Below are 14302 nucleotides of genomic sequence, written 5' to 3'. Positions count from 1 at the left end.
AGAATCAAACTCGTGCTGAGGTGGCTTTAGCTTCTTAGTGCTCTGCTTTAACCTGCTGCGCCACCAGGGAGGGCCAGGATGCTTTTCTTAATCAAGATCCTTACCTTTGCCATGTACATGACATACTCAGATTCTGGGCATAAATCCTTAAACATATTTTCAGGACCAATAATTTGTCTACCACAGTTTTGCATCTTCTCGCCAGCAACTGGATTTATACAGGATTTCTCCCAGTTTCTGGGTAGAAGATGGATAGTAATCATTTTTATTAAACTGAGATAACTATTTCTGTTAGTATATAAAGCATAGTAATATGATGGTGGATGGATCTGGGGAAGGTGCTTAAGGTATACACATAATACCACAACACATTTAAGGGAAAGAGGACCTTAGAGAGTTTAGTTTAAAAAATGGAAATTGATTCCTGTGTCTATATGATGGGTGGATGCCGCAGTACAGTTTTTGTGCTGTCACAGAATAGACTTCCACCATTTTATTTTTTGTTCTTTCTCAGTTAAAAAACAAACTGTAAATTAATGCAAAATTGTGCTATACACTTGCTCTCTCATTTTATTCTCCATCTACTTCTCGGTTTTATAATATTCAAATGGGAGTAAAATATATAAAACTCAAATTTATTACAAATTTCATCTGGCGGTAGCATTCTGAGTGTTTAAAAGAGATGAATTTTATTATTAGCTGAGGGAAATGCAAATATTAACAATTATAGAAAATATATTCATGCTAATAGCTTTGAGCCCATATTATGTCCAACAGTGTGATATCCTGTGAGCAAATCTGAGCTGGGTTATAGATCATATATTTAGGTTTGATAGAATTTTGTTCATCACTCCCCCCATTTAATTCTAAATCAATTTTCCGAGTCCTAAGCAGCTGACTTCTTTCCAATGCATGCAGAATATAATAGCAGGGCTATTGATGTGTCTCCAAAAGTGTGCTTGCCTGCCCAGAGCTGCTGTCTGCGTCTCTGTCAGCTCTGTGGGCTTCTCTGTGACACTTCAGCTCACTCTTTGCCTCCCTTTTAGTTTGAACAAATAAAGACCTCTTCAATTGATTTTAGAAAATTTCAAAGAAAAAAATCATTAAGCTCTAATTTTTTCAGCTCAGCACTTCAAAACCTTATATTTTCGGTCCACTCATAGATGCTAGATTAGCTATTAAGGAATACATTTTTACATTATATGAATTTAATATGACTTCTCAGTATTCACAACAAAAAAAAAAGGTATCTCACTGTATTTTCTTTCATCTGGTTGCTATAAAATATGATCCTTTGGGTTTGTTTTTTGTCTGCTTTTCTTCCCAGCTCTGAAGCGCATCATTCACTGACTTTAAGCAAGTGTTGTAACCTTTCTTGATCTCTGTTTCCTGATCTGTAAAATGGAGATAAAAATATTAAACAGTCTCTACTTTATGTACTTTATGGTGTGATTGAGAGCATTCAATATATCAGTGTCTGATACATAAAAAGCACTTTGCACATATCTTCTTTTTCTTGGATTCTTTATCCATTTTTCAATAATGTTAGTAGTGTTTCTTCTACCCAATATCCTTTAATGAAGAATTAATATTTCAGCCTATTATTGTTATTCCTACTGAGTTTTATTCGTCTTATAAATTTTGTGTAAAAGGTTTTTTAATTTGAATTTTTTGTACTTAGAATGTCCAACTGAAATAATTTTATAAATTATATTTATTTCACCAAAGATCTTTTATCAGTAAAAAAACAATCCTTAGTCTATCTAACACCCCATTTGACATATGTGGCCAAGTGAGGAAATCATGTTTCCCTCAAAGTTATTACCCAGTTTTCCCAATAGAACTTAGTGATTTTGCCACTGTTTCTTTGCCTTTCTGCTTCTTTTTCCCTTTCAAATATGCAATGGCCTCTCTTCCATGTTTCAGCATTGAGATCCACTTCCTGACTGCCTTTCTTGGTGACTATTATGTGGATTATGTTCTCTCTTAGTGTTTTCCAACTCACTTGAGGAAAGCCGGTGTTTGGTATATATCTTCCCATAACACCCATTGTACTATTAAATGGTCATCCTTTCCATAAAATTTAGGGTGGGAAAAGTGCATTGGACTGTGGTAATGTCACATGGAGTGAATTGGTGGTGGGAAGCCCATGGGCATTACCACTGAGATGAAAAAATGCACAATAGGAAGAATGATATAAAATAAATGTCAAAAAAAATTTGCCCACAAAGTTTGGCATAAACCTACCGTTTGGGTATATGCCAAAGTAAATAGATATATTTAAATTAAAAAATGTGCTGAGATTAAATTTTGCTTTATAAATATTATTATCACAAAGCACTTTGCCTTATATACCCCAGCCACATTAGATATCAAAAAAACATTTCTTGACTTTGACAGAATTTTTGAACAACACAATGATCCTACTATTGTTAGTCATTGATCTTATTTCCAAATCATTATACTATAAAGATTTTAGGTTCATATCTATATCTTGCTATTTTAATATTTTTTGCCAATTATTTGTTTCATGGGAAAAAATGATAATTTTTGTCATTTCTTAATGTTCTAAGAACATACTTTCTTAAACCACTGAATTTCATATTGAAAATTTACCAAAGAGCTACTTAGAACAATTTATAGCAATGTAGTAGTAACCCTTTTGAATGTATTGTGATATTTTTTCTGTGCATGAATCTAAGAATTCTTTCACTGATAATAAAAATTGTAAAATTAGAAAAAATTCTAGAATGTGTTGATTGCTTTAACTATCCCTCATTGTTTTCTATATTTGACACCTTAAAACTATTTTTATCAATTCTGAGGATAAGTAGAAGAATAAGTATAGCATTTATTCTGATTGGCCATATGCATGTGACATGTTGGTCAACATAAGAGGATTATTTATATGATGTGATGTTCTTTATTTTTTAAAATATCTTAAATTAAGCATGGATGTTCCATAGAAAATAAAATTCAAGAAGATATAATGCATTTTGTAACCTGTACAAATGTGATCAATTGATTGATTTAGTCACATAGTTTTTAACAATTGAAAAAAAAATAAAACATGTTTAGAGTTCAAGAAAACAGATCTTTAGCCACAGTCTCTCATGATTCAGGAAAATAAATAGCATATAAATTTTTAAATTAAAAATTATAGTATGACTATTTTTATCTAACCTCAGAATTTTTATAAAAGACTGCATTATCCTTGGTATCTAATAGTAATTATAACTATTTTTTAATGTTTTTTTTTGTCTGTCAAAGTGCTTCCCCCTGTGTTCTTACTGTTTTACAGAATTTATTCTACTACCCAAAGAATTAGCATTATGAATGGATTATCATTTATTTTATTATCAGCCAAGGAAGGAAATCTGATACTTAGCATGTAATGGTATAGTTTAATGCTATACTTAGGGTATAATGGATTCCAGTTCTAACTATAACATTAATTCTGGAGACTTGGGAAAATTCATTGAAGTTTTGTTTATTCATCTGCAAAATCAATTACCTTTGAGTCCCAGAGAAAGTGATTTCTGCTACAATGATTTGTGACATTAATAATTATAGTAATAGTTTCAGTAATAGAAACTTTTACTTTCTCACTTCTCTTTTTCACAGATCACTTTAGGTTTATATATAGCATGTTCCTCCTCTGTCTAACTTCATGCTTATAGATTCCACCAGGATTCCCCCATGTTCCTACAGATATTTTATGACAGTGGTATCTTAGTTTGGTTTTCTGTGTCACCTGTTTTCTTTAAAAGCATCCTAAGCTCACTTCACACTGTTTTCTGATCTCAGTTGCATCAAATTTTCTGACATAGCATTTTATGACATCTTGTGACCAGTTTTTCTCTCTCCTACCCCACACATCCTGAAGGGAAGGTATTTTACCAACACTAAATATTTTCATAGGCATACAACACTGAGTTAGGTGTAGATCTGTTTAGTAGACAGGGCAGGAAGCATCACCTTATTTTTCAGATGAAGAATTTAGTCAATAAGAGGTTAAGAAACAATATAGACACAAATTATAGACACAAATTCTTAGCTAAAGGTATGTTTTTTTTTTCTTTTTGTTTTGTTTTGTTGTTTTTATCCCACAGCCTTACTTGAGCAGGCAAATTTATGGTAGAGGAAAAGAGGGAGAGAGAAAATGAAAGAAACATTAAAATAATGATGTTAAAAAATTAAAAAAAGGAAAGATTAAAATGTAGTGGTCTTGAGTTCAGAATAAAAAGCCACAAGGCAATAATAATATCCAAAGTTTTAACACTCAAGCAACTGATTTCTTGACTATCAATCTTGGTCATTTCCCAAAGGGATGAAAAAATAAGTAAAGGCAAATATTTGGAAAGTAAATATATGCATGGTTAAGCAAAAATACACTGCTCACTTTCTGCTACAATTAATGAAAGAAAGATATTCTTCCGGCCCTCCCTGGTGGCACAGCGGGGTAAAGCACTACACTAAGAAGCTAAAACTACTTCCGCATGAGTTCAATTCCCGTCTACCCCGGAGGTGACCACATGGCGTGGCAGACCTCTCCTGACCCACCCACTGCTCCCCTCAACAGTGTACTTCATTGATCTGCCTGTTCTGCTCCCCACTCTGTCTCTGGTGAATCCTCTCACTCTCCACATCTCTGGCCTGTACCCCAGTTCTCTATGAATAAATAAATAAATCTTTAAGAAAAAAAAGAAAGATATCCTTCAGGAATAACACACAAAATGAAATTTATATTTTAATGTGGAAAACATTAGGGAGGTTCTGTTCAGTAAAACCTCTGTTGTGATCATTAGCAACAAAGTAAGAACAGTAGAACTGAATATAAAATAAATTCATCAATGTAGATAGATAATCAAATGGGGAAAGTGAAAATATATTTCCATCAGACATGTGAAAGATTTTCAGGGATTTGTGGGACTAAATCAGATTCACCTGGAGGAATATACTTTCATAAGGATATGAAGTTTGAATAGCAGGGATATGAAATTTAAAATATTTGACAACTTGAATACTGTAATGTACAATCGTAACATTCTTATGATACAAATATGTATTGCTTTGTTTTTGTTTGTTTCTGACAGCATGTAAAATAAAATATATTTACAATTTTAAGTACATAGAAATGTTTCGTAAATAGGAAGTCCCTATGAAAACAAGATATACTCAACAGAAATAATGTTACTTTTTTCTAGATTATAGAAGTTGTTCTCAACTGTTATTATATGCTAAACCTTGAAAAGCTGATAGAAAAGGCAAACAATTCAGTGAAATGGTTCCATGTACGGTCTGGAGAAAGAAACAGGAGTAACAGGGAAGAGAAAGATCAGCTTGGCTACCTGTTACCTAAAGTTGTTTGTGACTTGCAACATAGTGATTAAATCGAGCCAGTCCAAATTAACAAAGTACACCAGAAATAACTTTGATGTACTTTGAAACTACCCAGAAACAACCAGTCCTATAGTGAAAAGCAGCAGAAGTATGAGTGAGTTATGAGTATACATAAACACACACACACACACATACATATGTAGACACCCCTACCATCCACTGATTTTTCTTAAGGGGACACCTTTGATTTTCGAATTACAATGCCATTAAGCAGATTAATAACAGGGAAAAAAAAACACTAGGTTAAATAAGGAAAACTAGTTTGAGGCGAACTCTGACACATACAACTACATAACAGTAGAGAAGCCATATATCCTTTCCCTGGAAGGGAAACATCACTAAATGTTTCCTTCTGCCTAAAGAAGCTGGTTAGACTAGTGAGACTTATGATCTTTAAGACCTTTCCATTTCTAACAGAAGTTATTCTGTGATCTTGCTATCAGCCTTTTTCTGTTTCCAAGTATATTACTTCTATTACCCATGAACCCCTGAAACCTTAATTGTTGGGTAGATGACTAACATAGGAAAAATATCAGTCTCTCTGAAATAAATGATTGACGAGATTTTTTTTTTTCCAAAGGCAGTATCACTTCTTTCTGGTGTGATATATGCTCTATGAACAAAAGAAAAAAAAAAGTATTCTAAATTCATTTCCAAATGGATTTAACAAGGTTTGTCTCCTTAAGGGTTGAAGGTTGGGGAGAAAAGCAAAGAAAGATTTTGACTAAATTGCTAACAATTTAGTAAAATCACATTCAGACCTGGCACTTATTAATCTTGTGACCATGGGGGGAAAATTAAGCCAATATCATTGTTTTCTTATCTATAAATTTTAGGAAGTAATAGCACCTACTTCATGAAGTGGTAAATAAGGGTAGAAATGAAATAATTATCATAGAATGATTAACAAATTCAATGCATAGTACTTCAGGATTGTTCAGTATTAACATTTATATGTCTCTTACAATATAACTATTTCTCATCAGAATAATTGTAGGAGTAGAAGGAGACAATATTTTTACATCTACATATGCTCTTATACAGGCATTTTGAAACTCTGATTAAAAGCTTGAAGAAAAGAGGATGAATACGAAACATGGAAAATATTGTGAAATGTTGCAGTCTGTTTGTACAACAAAGGATATTGTAAATGCCTTTACTGGTCATAAAATGATGGTAGTTCCTCTTCGATACCTGACACATTTCTGGGCATACTATGTTTGTTTTCAGTGACTGTTGGCCCTCAGAAACCTGCAAGTGAATTTGCAGAGGACCGCGAGGGTGCGTCTGACCTCCAGGAGGTGGTGTCCTTGAAGGAGAGGATGGCGAGGTATCAGGCAGCTGTTTCCAGGGGTGACTGCCGCAGTTTCTCTGCCAATGTAAGCTGCTCCTGGTGTTTTGCGTTAAGCAGTGTGCTTGTTGTCTTTCATACACTCTTTTGTTGTAGATAATATTGATGGGCAGTGAGGTAAAGTAAAACAGCACACACAAAGAAATAGTGTGAGTCAAACTCCACTTACTACTAGCTCGTGTGAACTTGAGCTACTATTACCTTCACTCTTTCCGAATTTCAGTTTCCTTGCCGAAAGATGGGAATCACCATTTACTACAGAGGGTCTTGGTGAAGAGTCAAAAAGATAATTTGCATATAAGCCATAAGGCACTATATAAATATGTTATTATTGCCGTCATTATCATTTAACCTATAGCTATTATCCTCGGGAAGGTTGGGAATTAATTTCAAATTTTAATAATGTGGATCTGATGCTGCCCTCCACAGTCTCATGTGTAGTTCATTTGAATTCATTGGCAGTATAATTTCTTTTGCTTTTCTCATTTCTCTGTATGCACTAAATCCATTAGGAGTAGCTTAATCAACATAGAAATGAGAGAGATTAGCAATGTAGGCACTCTGCTAAACCAATTATGATTATAGGAAACAGCAGGATTCAAGTAAGACCACCAATTTTTAGAGCCAATGTATAATAAAGTCATATTCAATAAAATTTGTTGGGTTCCATATTCTTTGACCTTCAATCCACAGGATTTGATGAGTCATTTTATTAGTAGCAGCTTTATAGCTTAATGGAATGTAGGGATATTCTTTTATAATTATTATCTCCAAATTAGCAAAGTTGTTTATTTAACCAAAAGAGAAAGAATAACCTAAATGGGTGGTACTCTAAAAGAGCTCTTTTTCACATTCTTTTTTACAAATTATTTAAGGATAAGACTGTGCCAAACTCTTTAACAATATTGCAATTCTAGATGACATTTAAGTTTCACATAGTCATTAAAACACATTTTAAATGCAGCATAGATTTCAAATGACTGCACAGAAATGACATAGATAGATCACTACAAAACAAATAATTATCACTCCAGTGCTTCCTGGCTTCTTAAATAGCACCCCCTGCTGGATTATTAAAGAACTTTTCTATAAATTAATATTCTAAACTGAAGAAATTATTCATAAGGAAACTAGTTGATTTTGAAAATACCCAGTTAAAGAGTGGTTGTTTAGCAAACATAACTTTATTTAGGAAAACTAGTATCTTTCCAGCCGTAGAGGACATACCAGAAAACAAATTTATAATGTCATGATTCAAATTTATAAGAGTATACTTAAATGTGGAAACAAAATTATCCCAGCATTTGATACAATTCTTTTTTAAGTTTTACTATTCTTAAGATAGTCTCTGTCTCTGAGTATCTTTCTGTCTCTCCCTGTTCCATTCTTTCTCTTTCTACACAAATATACACACATATAATATATATATGGAATTTAATAATCCTTTACTTTTCTGTACATTTAGACAAAAAGATATTAAGGGTAGTGATTAATGGGAGATTATGCAATTGACTAGTGACAAAGCTAGATTACTTAGTTTGACTCCAGTGCTCCTTTAACTATATTCAGCTGACTCCTCACATAAAGAAAACACCTTTGGACCAACAAATGCCCTACCAAATGATTTGATCCTAAGTATATGTCATGATTAAAAAAAAAAAAGCAGATATATTATCTCAAAAAAAAAAGCAGATATATTGGTTGTTAGCTAAAGAAAAGTGAAATAACTTCCTCATTTGATCAGTCTCATCATATGCAACAATTTTGCAAATAATTTGTAAAATTATGAAAAATGCTTGTCACTTTATTTTTCTACAAGAATAAAGCAAATCTTTTATGTGAAAATTCTGAAAGCCACTGGATCTGATTCAACCCCAAACTGATTCAGTCACACTGGGATAGATGAAATAATCAGATTCTTATTTGTCATAGTTTAAGCCAGAGAACATTCTGTTGAACCTAAGGAAAGGCATGACCATGAAAAGGATGCCATTTGCAGAAGGCCCCAAGGAGACACCTAGGAGAAAAGAGGGAAGTAACTTTCATTAAAAGCAAATTTAAATGCCAGTGTCTATGCTTCTTAGTTGTATTTCCTTTACCATGTTCACATTTGTGAGAAATCTATTGTTATTCCAGTTTGTCAGAAATAAATCTGAGGTTTGGAAACTCTGGTCCAAAGTTTTAAGATCAGAACTGAGACCTACTTTTTTTTTTTTTAATCTATGTCATAATCCAATGCAAGATACAATATTGTATATGTTTGAGGTTTTTATTTGATTTGTCAGTCATTTATATAATATATAGCATTGGGGTTATGTTACTACTCCTCCATATGTGCACATGCTTCACTCACCCTTCAGCAAACTTCTTGTAGCAATGCCTTTTCCCCTTCCTTCCCTATACTCTCCTCCCTCTCTCCTCTCCACTGCCCCCCTGTCCAACATCCCTGTTCAGTCTGGTAACCAGTTTATTTTCCACAGTCTAAGAACTGCTTTTGCTGTGCCTTGTCAGGACTTACTTCACCTCAAGGACCATCCATTTTTGTCCCAAAAGGCATTCTTTCATCTTTTTAATAGCTAAATAGTATTCCATTCAATATATACACCACATTTTATTATATCTACTCGTCTGTTAGGCAGATTGGTTCTATGACTTGGCAATTGTGTATAAATTGTGTTACTTCTTAGAACATATAAATAATTGTTCATAAAGGAAATTGATGATTATATGATATCTTTACCTGGGTTTAAGCATCAAAATGCTAGTTTTATTTTTTTTTTCAAAATGTATTTATGCATACAGGAGCTGGAATGCAGGCCAGAGATGGGGTGGGGAGTTAGAGGATCCACCAAAGACAGAATGGGGAGCAGAACAGACAGATCTACTGAAATACACTGCTGGGGGGAGCAGTAGGTGAGACAGGAGAGGTCTGCTGTGCCATGTGGGTCACCTCCCTGGCTGAGGATTGAACTAAAGCTGTAGTGGCTTCAAAGAGCTTCATAGTGCTGCCTCTTAACCCCTTGCACCACAAGGGAGGGCCCAAAAATGCTAGATATTTAAAGTAACTTGTTAAAATAGTACTGGTGAGGTTCTGTGATAGGTATTTAACTTGTTAATAAACTAGTTATTATTGACATACCCATTCTAATTGAAATCTTATTTCTAAGTCCAAGAATAAGAAACATAGAACAAAAGGATAACTATTAAAAGTTTCAACACAGGCCCTCCCTGGTGGTGCAGTGGGTTAAAGCACAGCACTGAGAAACTAAAGCCACTGCAGCATGAGTTCGATCCCCGCCTGCCCTGCAGGTGACCACATGGCGTGGCAGACCTCTCCTGACCCGCCCGCTGCTCCCCTCAGCAGTGTACTTCGTCCATCTGCCTGTTTTGCTCCCCACGCTGTTTATGGTGAAACCTCTCACCACCCTAGGCTTCTGGACTGTACCCCAGCTCTGTATGCACACATAAATAAATCTTTAAAAAAATTGAAGAAAGAAAAGTTTCAACACAAAGTAATCTTAGTTAGATAGTCACTTACAATAAAGTGCATTATTTGGGAATGGTGGGAGTTGGTGCTAAGGAGGCAAAGTGAAGGAGTTTTCATCTGGGAAAGCAAGTATCACTCCAGGTCATGGCCAGCAATACTGTTCAATCATGTCCTGTATCTCACATATGCACAACTTAATTTACAAGCTGAATTGAACGAGGAACCCTGATCAGCCCCTTATAACTATAACTCAAAGGGCTTGCTCATTAGATGAGTCAGCAGAAGTATAGAGTAGCTAGCACGAGGGACTAGAATGGTGGTAGTGCTATTGGTAAAAATAATTAACTGTAGGCATTTCTGAGTGTGGTCTGATTCCAAATAACAGTGCTAACGGAAAGCAATGCGTGTGAACCTGTGGTGTTAGTGTATTTGGTAGATGAGGAGCAACTTGTTCAATGAACTTACCAGGAAAGCATTCAGTCATTACTGTAATTACTGAGGACATTTATCAGATTAATTTGCACATGATTCAGACATTGTTTTATAGTTGTTAGAACGAGGAAGGTTCTTAACAAGTTATCTTAATCACTGTGACATAGTATTTACCTATATTCTCTCTGTGTGATCAATCTAAGAAGGTAATTTGTGTAAATTAAATAGAAGAGGGAGGTAAAAGAAATAATATGGACTTAATTCACCCTTCTTTATTTTAAATTTCAAGAGATGTTGTTCTTTCCTACAACCTTATCATATATTATATGAATGTAAGTAATCAAGATTCACATTTGAAGTTTGTGCAGAAGTTTATATAATATATATCTAGTGTGTACAGTGTACATTATTATCTCTTCTTCCCATAAAGCCAATGTGGATGTCCTTAAATATTGATAGCTCATGTTCTTGGGAAAAGGTGATGAACTTCATGAGCCAGTTGAGTTTTTACTAATAATTCAGACAACCTGCATTTGAATTTAGTCTATAATATTTTTGAGAATGGGGAACCCCAAAATAATTATTGTGGTAAAATCAGTTAGAGAGCCCTTCCTGGTGGCATAGTGGGTTAAAGCACCACACTGCATAGCTGGTTGCAGTCACTTTTTTGCGAGTTCGATCCCCATCCCAGAGGTGACCCACATGGTGTGGCAGACCTCTTCTGTCTCGCCCACTGTTCCCCTCAGCAGTGTACTTTGTCGATCTGCCGGTTCTGCTCCCTATTCTGGCTCTGGTGAATCCTCTTACCGCCCCTGCACCTCTGGCCTATTCCCCAGTTCTGTATGCATAAATAAATAAAGCTTTTTAAAAATAATAATAATCAGTTTTAGATGATATATTAGGAGTAAATAGTCTGGCACTCCAAGTGTGCAGTCCTTGATATGGAACTTTCAGCTCATTAGTCTTTAGTTACCTTTAAGATTCAAGGCTTCTGGGTAATGTCAGGACTGGGTCAGAAGTCAGGAGACCTCCTGTGGTTTGAAGCGTTGCTGGTTTTCTTCCTGATATTAAGGGGCCTGGAGGAGGGCAGGTTGGCTTGAGCCTGTTTGCTTGAGTGTTGTCAGCCCATTTGGGTTTGAGTGCCTGCTGGGCCCAGAGGGTGCTGAATCATCAAAACCAAAGCCCTTGAATTATTGTACTTCCCACAGGAGCATAAGATCTGATAAGACTCCTCAGTATTTTTCAAGTGTCTCCAAATGGTACTTATTGAAATAGTCTTTCTCATCTGTAAAATGCCAGTGATGGACTAAAATTCTGCTCACCTTAAATGCCCCTTTTCTCTGAATCTCACGCACCAATTCTGAAAGCTGAGTGTTAGTCCTAGAGTATCATATCTGCTGTTTTTATGCTTGTTCTTGAAGGCTAGTGATTAACACAGACACTTTGATTTAAACGGAAATCTTGTTCAAACGCCAGATCCATACTCATAACCCTAGTTATGAGGATTTAACATTGGCCTCACATCTCCCAGACATCAGTTTCCTCATTTCAAAATGAGGATATGCCCATATCTCACAGAAGATGAAAAAACATCAACAATTGGAAAATATTCGTAAACAGAATAATTCATCCAACACTATGTATTAACTAACTGTTACTACCTCTGATACTAGTATTTTTTTTATGTGACATACTCTGAGGTTATTTTGTTCATTCTTAATGATTTAAATATATAATGCAATGAGTCAAATGTTTTTAATATTCTTAATAATGTGTTGCCTATATAGAGATTTGGGATTTTAGTGGCAACCTTATTATGGGTTAAAATTGAATCCATTACTCTATTTCCCCTAATCTTTGAAGTATGAGAGTAATATATTCTAATAGGTGTAGTCTCCAGATAACAAAATCTATCTGAAATAAAGAGAATTAACTTAGTATTTTGAAGACCCTTCTGAGTTTATATCCAAAGAATGACAAGTGAGAAAATAACATGGAGGAGTTATTGTGGCTTTCTCTAAAGTTCTACTGAAATGATTGTGCATGTTAATATCTTTCTAACATACCAACAATCGATAAAAATCAAATATTTTTTTAAAATCTATTGAGAACCCCATCCAGAGTAGATGTGAAACTAAATTTTCCTTTTCCTTAAATTGTCTTAGATGATGGAATCAGAGACCTGCACAGTGCCTGGCGGTTTGGCTACAGTAAAGAGACAATTTGAGGACAAAACTGCTGCATCCCGCAAAGCCCTTTCTCAGTATCAATACCAGCACGAGAAAGTGTCAGAGAAGGTAATTGTGCTGTACAGCGTGGGTAATATGTGGTTGAAATGCTCGCATTTCAGTGCCAAGGCAGATCTTACCTTTCCCCTTGGGTGCTGTACTTTTATTTATTTATTTATTTATTTTTGGTCATTGTTTATAAGCAAAATGTATAATTTTAAAATATTTTAGAAAATAAACTTTAAAGTTCATCATGTATTGATTTTCCTACTTGGAACATGTTTTCACATTCCTAGAAAACCATTATGCTGGACTGTTATTTCATCTCAGCTTCTAACATTTCAAACATAAATGAAAATTAAATAGCCTCAGTCAGTCAACAGGTAAATAGAAATGTTGAAAACAATGTTTCTATTAAGTCTCAACAATGTTTCTAATAAGTCTCTACTTCTAGTTTGTAAATCATGATAAACTATTCAGTTGCTTGGCTGGATTAAATCTGAGGCATTGTTCAGCTGATTATTTGGTGAATTTTCTGTGTTCTTTAAATCATCAAAAATTGAGCAGTAGTACTAGATGTTACCTAAAAAGCAAGAGGCAACTTCTAAATGTTATCTTAGATTAAAAAAAAAAATCATTACTCCATTATCATAATCAGAAAATACTATCCTGGTATATCATAATTTTAATGTGAATATGCAAATAATAAAATTCATTAGATTGAGACCTTGTAAAATAGCAATTGTGCCATAACAACTATATTCTGGTCTGTATTTTGATAAAGAAAAACTATTGGGCTGTTTCTGAAATGTTTGTAGTGGATGATAAATGTAGGTTTTTTTATAAACTTCCTTAGGATATTTAGTTCACAAAGGTTTAAGAAGAATAAGGCAACTAGTTATATATGTGGTGGTAGTAGTAGAGTTATGCCAGATAAAGTGATAAAAAAATCTAATACATGAAAGTAGTATTTGTTTTCTTTTTCTGATTTGTTCTGAAAAGTGAAAAATATGCATTATAGGTAGCTCAATCAATTTATGATAAGATTTAATTTTACCTAAAGAAAACCATGTAACTAAGAAATTAAGATTGAGTATACTTGTGATTTCATATGTAATTGTTGCAACATAGGACTCTTCAAGTGAAACTAGTGTGCATATTTTCTTGAAGTTGATCAAAACCAAAAAATGTATGTATCATTAATAATTTAAGTGAAAAAATTCCATATAGCTTAAATAATGCATTTACAGATATTTTATTGCACAGGGAAGAAGTGAGACAAAGTATAAGAGTTATGGACATGTAGATTTGAGTTCACATTCCATCTCTGCCACTTACCAGATGAATGACAGACAGAGGTCTAGGACCACCTTCACACGTGTCTGACCTGGGTGGTTACAC

The 14302-nt window shown here is 34.3% G+C and overlaps 1 protein-coding gene across 2 annotated transcripts in view; it reads left to right on the top strand.

Annotated features, from left to right (window-relative positions):
• Nucleotides 1-14302, top strand: part of XIRP2 (xin actin binding repeat containing 2) — a 211650-nt gene that overhangs the window by 160415 nt on the left and 36933 nt on the right. For both annotated transcript variants that reach the window (XM_012724849.1, XM_004674578.2), the window contains 2 exons: nt 6634-6782; nt 12839-12970. In XM_012724849.1, coding sequence (XP_012580303.1) covers nt 6634-6782; nt 12839-12970 — 281 coding nt within the window. Of the gene's footprint in view, nt 1-6633; nt 6783-12838; nt 12971-14302 lie in introns of those variants that run through there.

Source organism: Condylura cristata, unplaced genomic scaffold (genome assembly GCF_000260355.1).
Source record: "Condylura cristata isolate star-nosed mole 26May11 unplaced genomic scaffold, ConCri1.0 scaffold00002, whole genome shotgun sequence".
Classification (NCBI taxonomy): Eukaryota; Metazoa; Chordata; class Mammalia; order Eulipotyphla; family Talpidae; genus Condylura; species Condylura cristata.
This window is presented reverse-complemented; position numbering and strand designations above follow the sequence as displayed.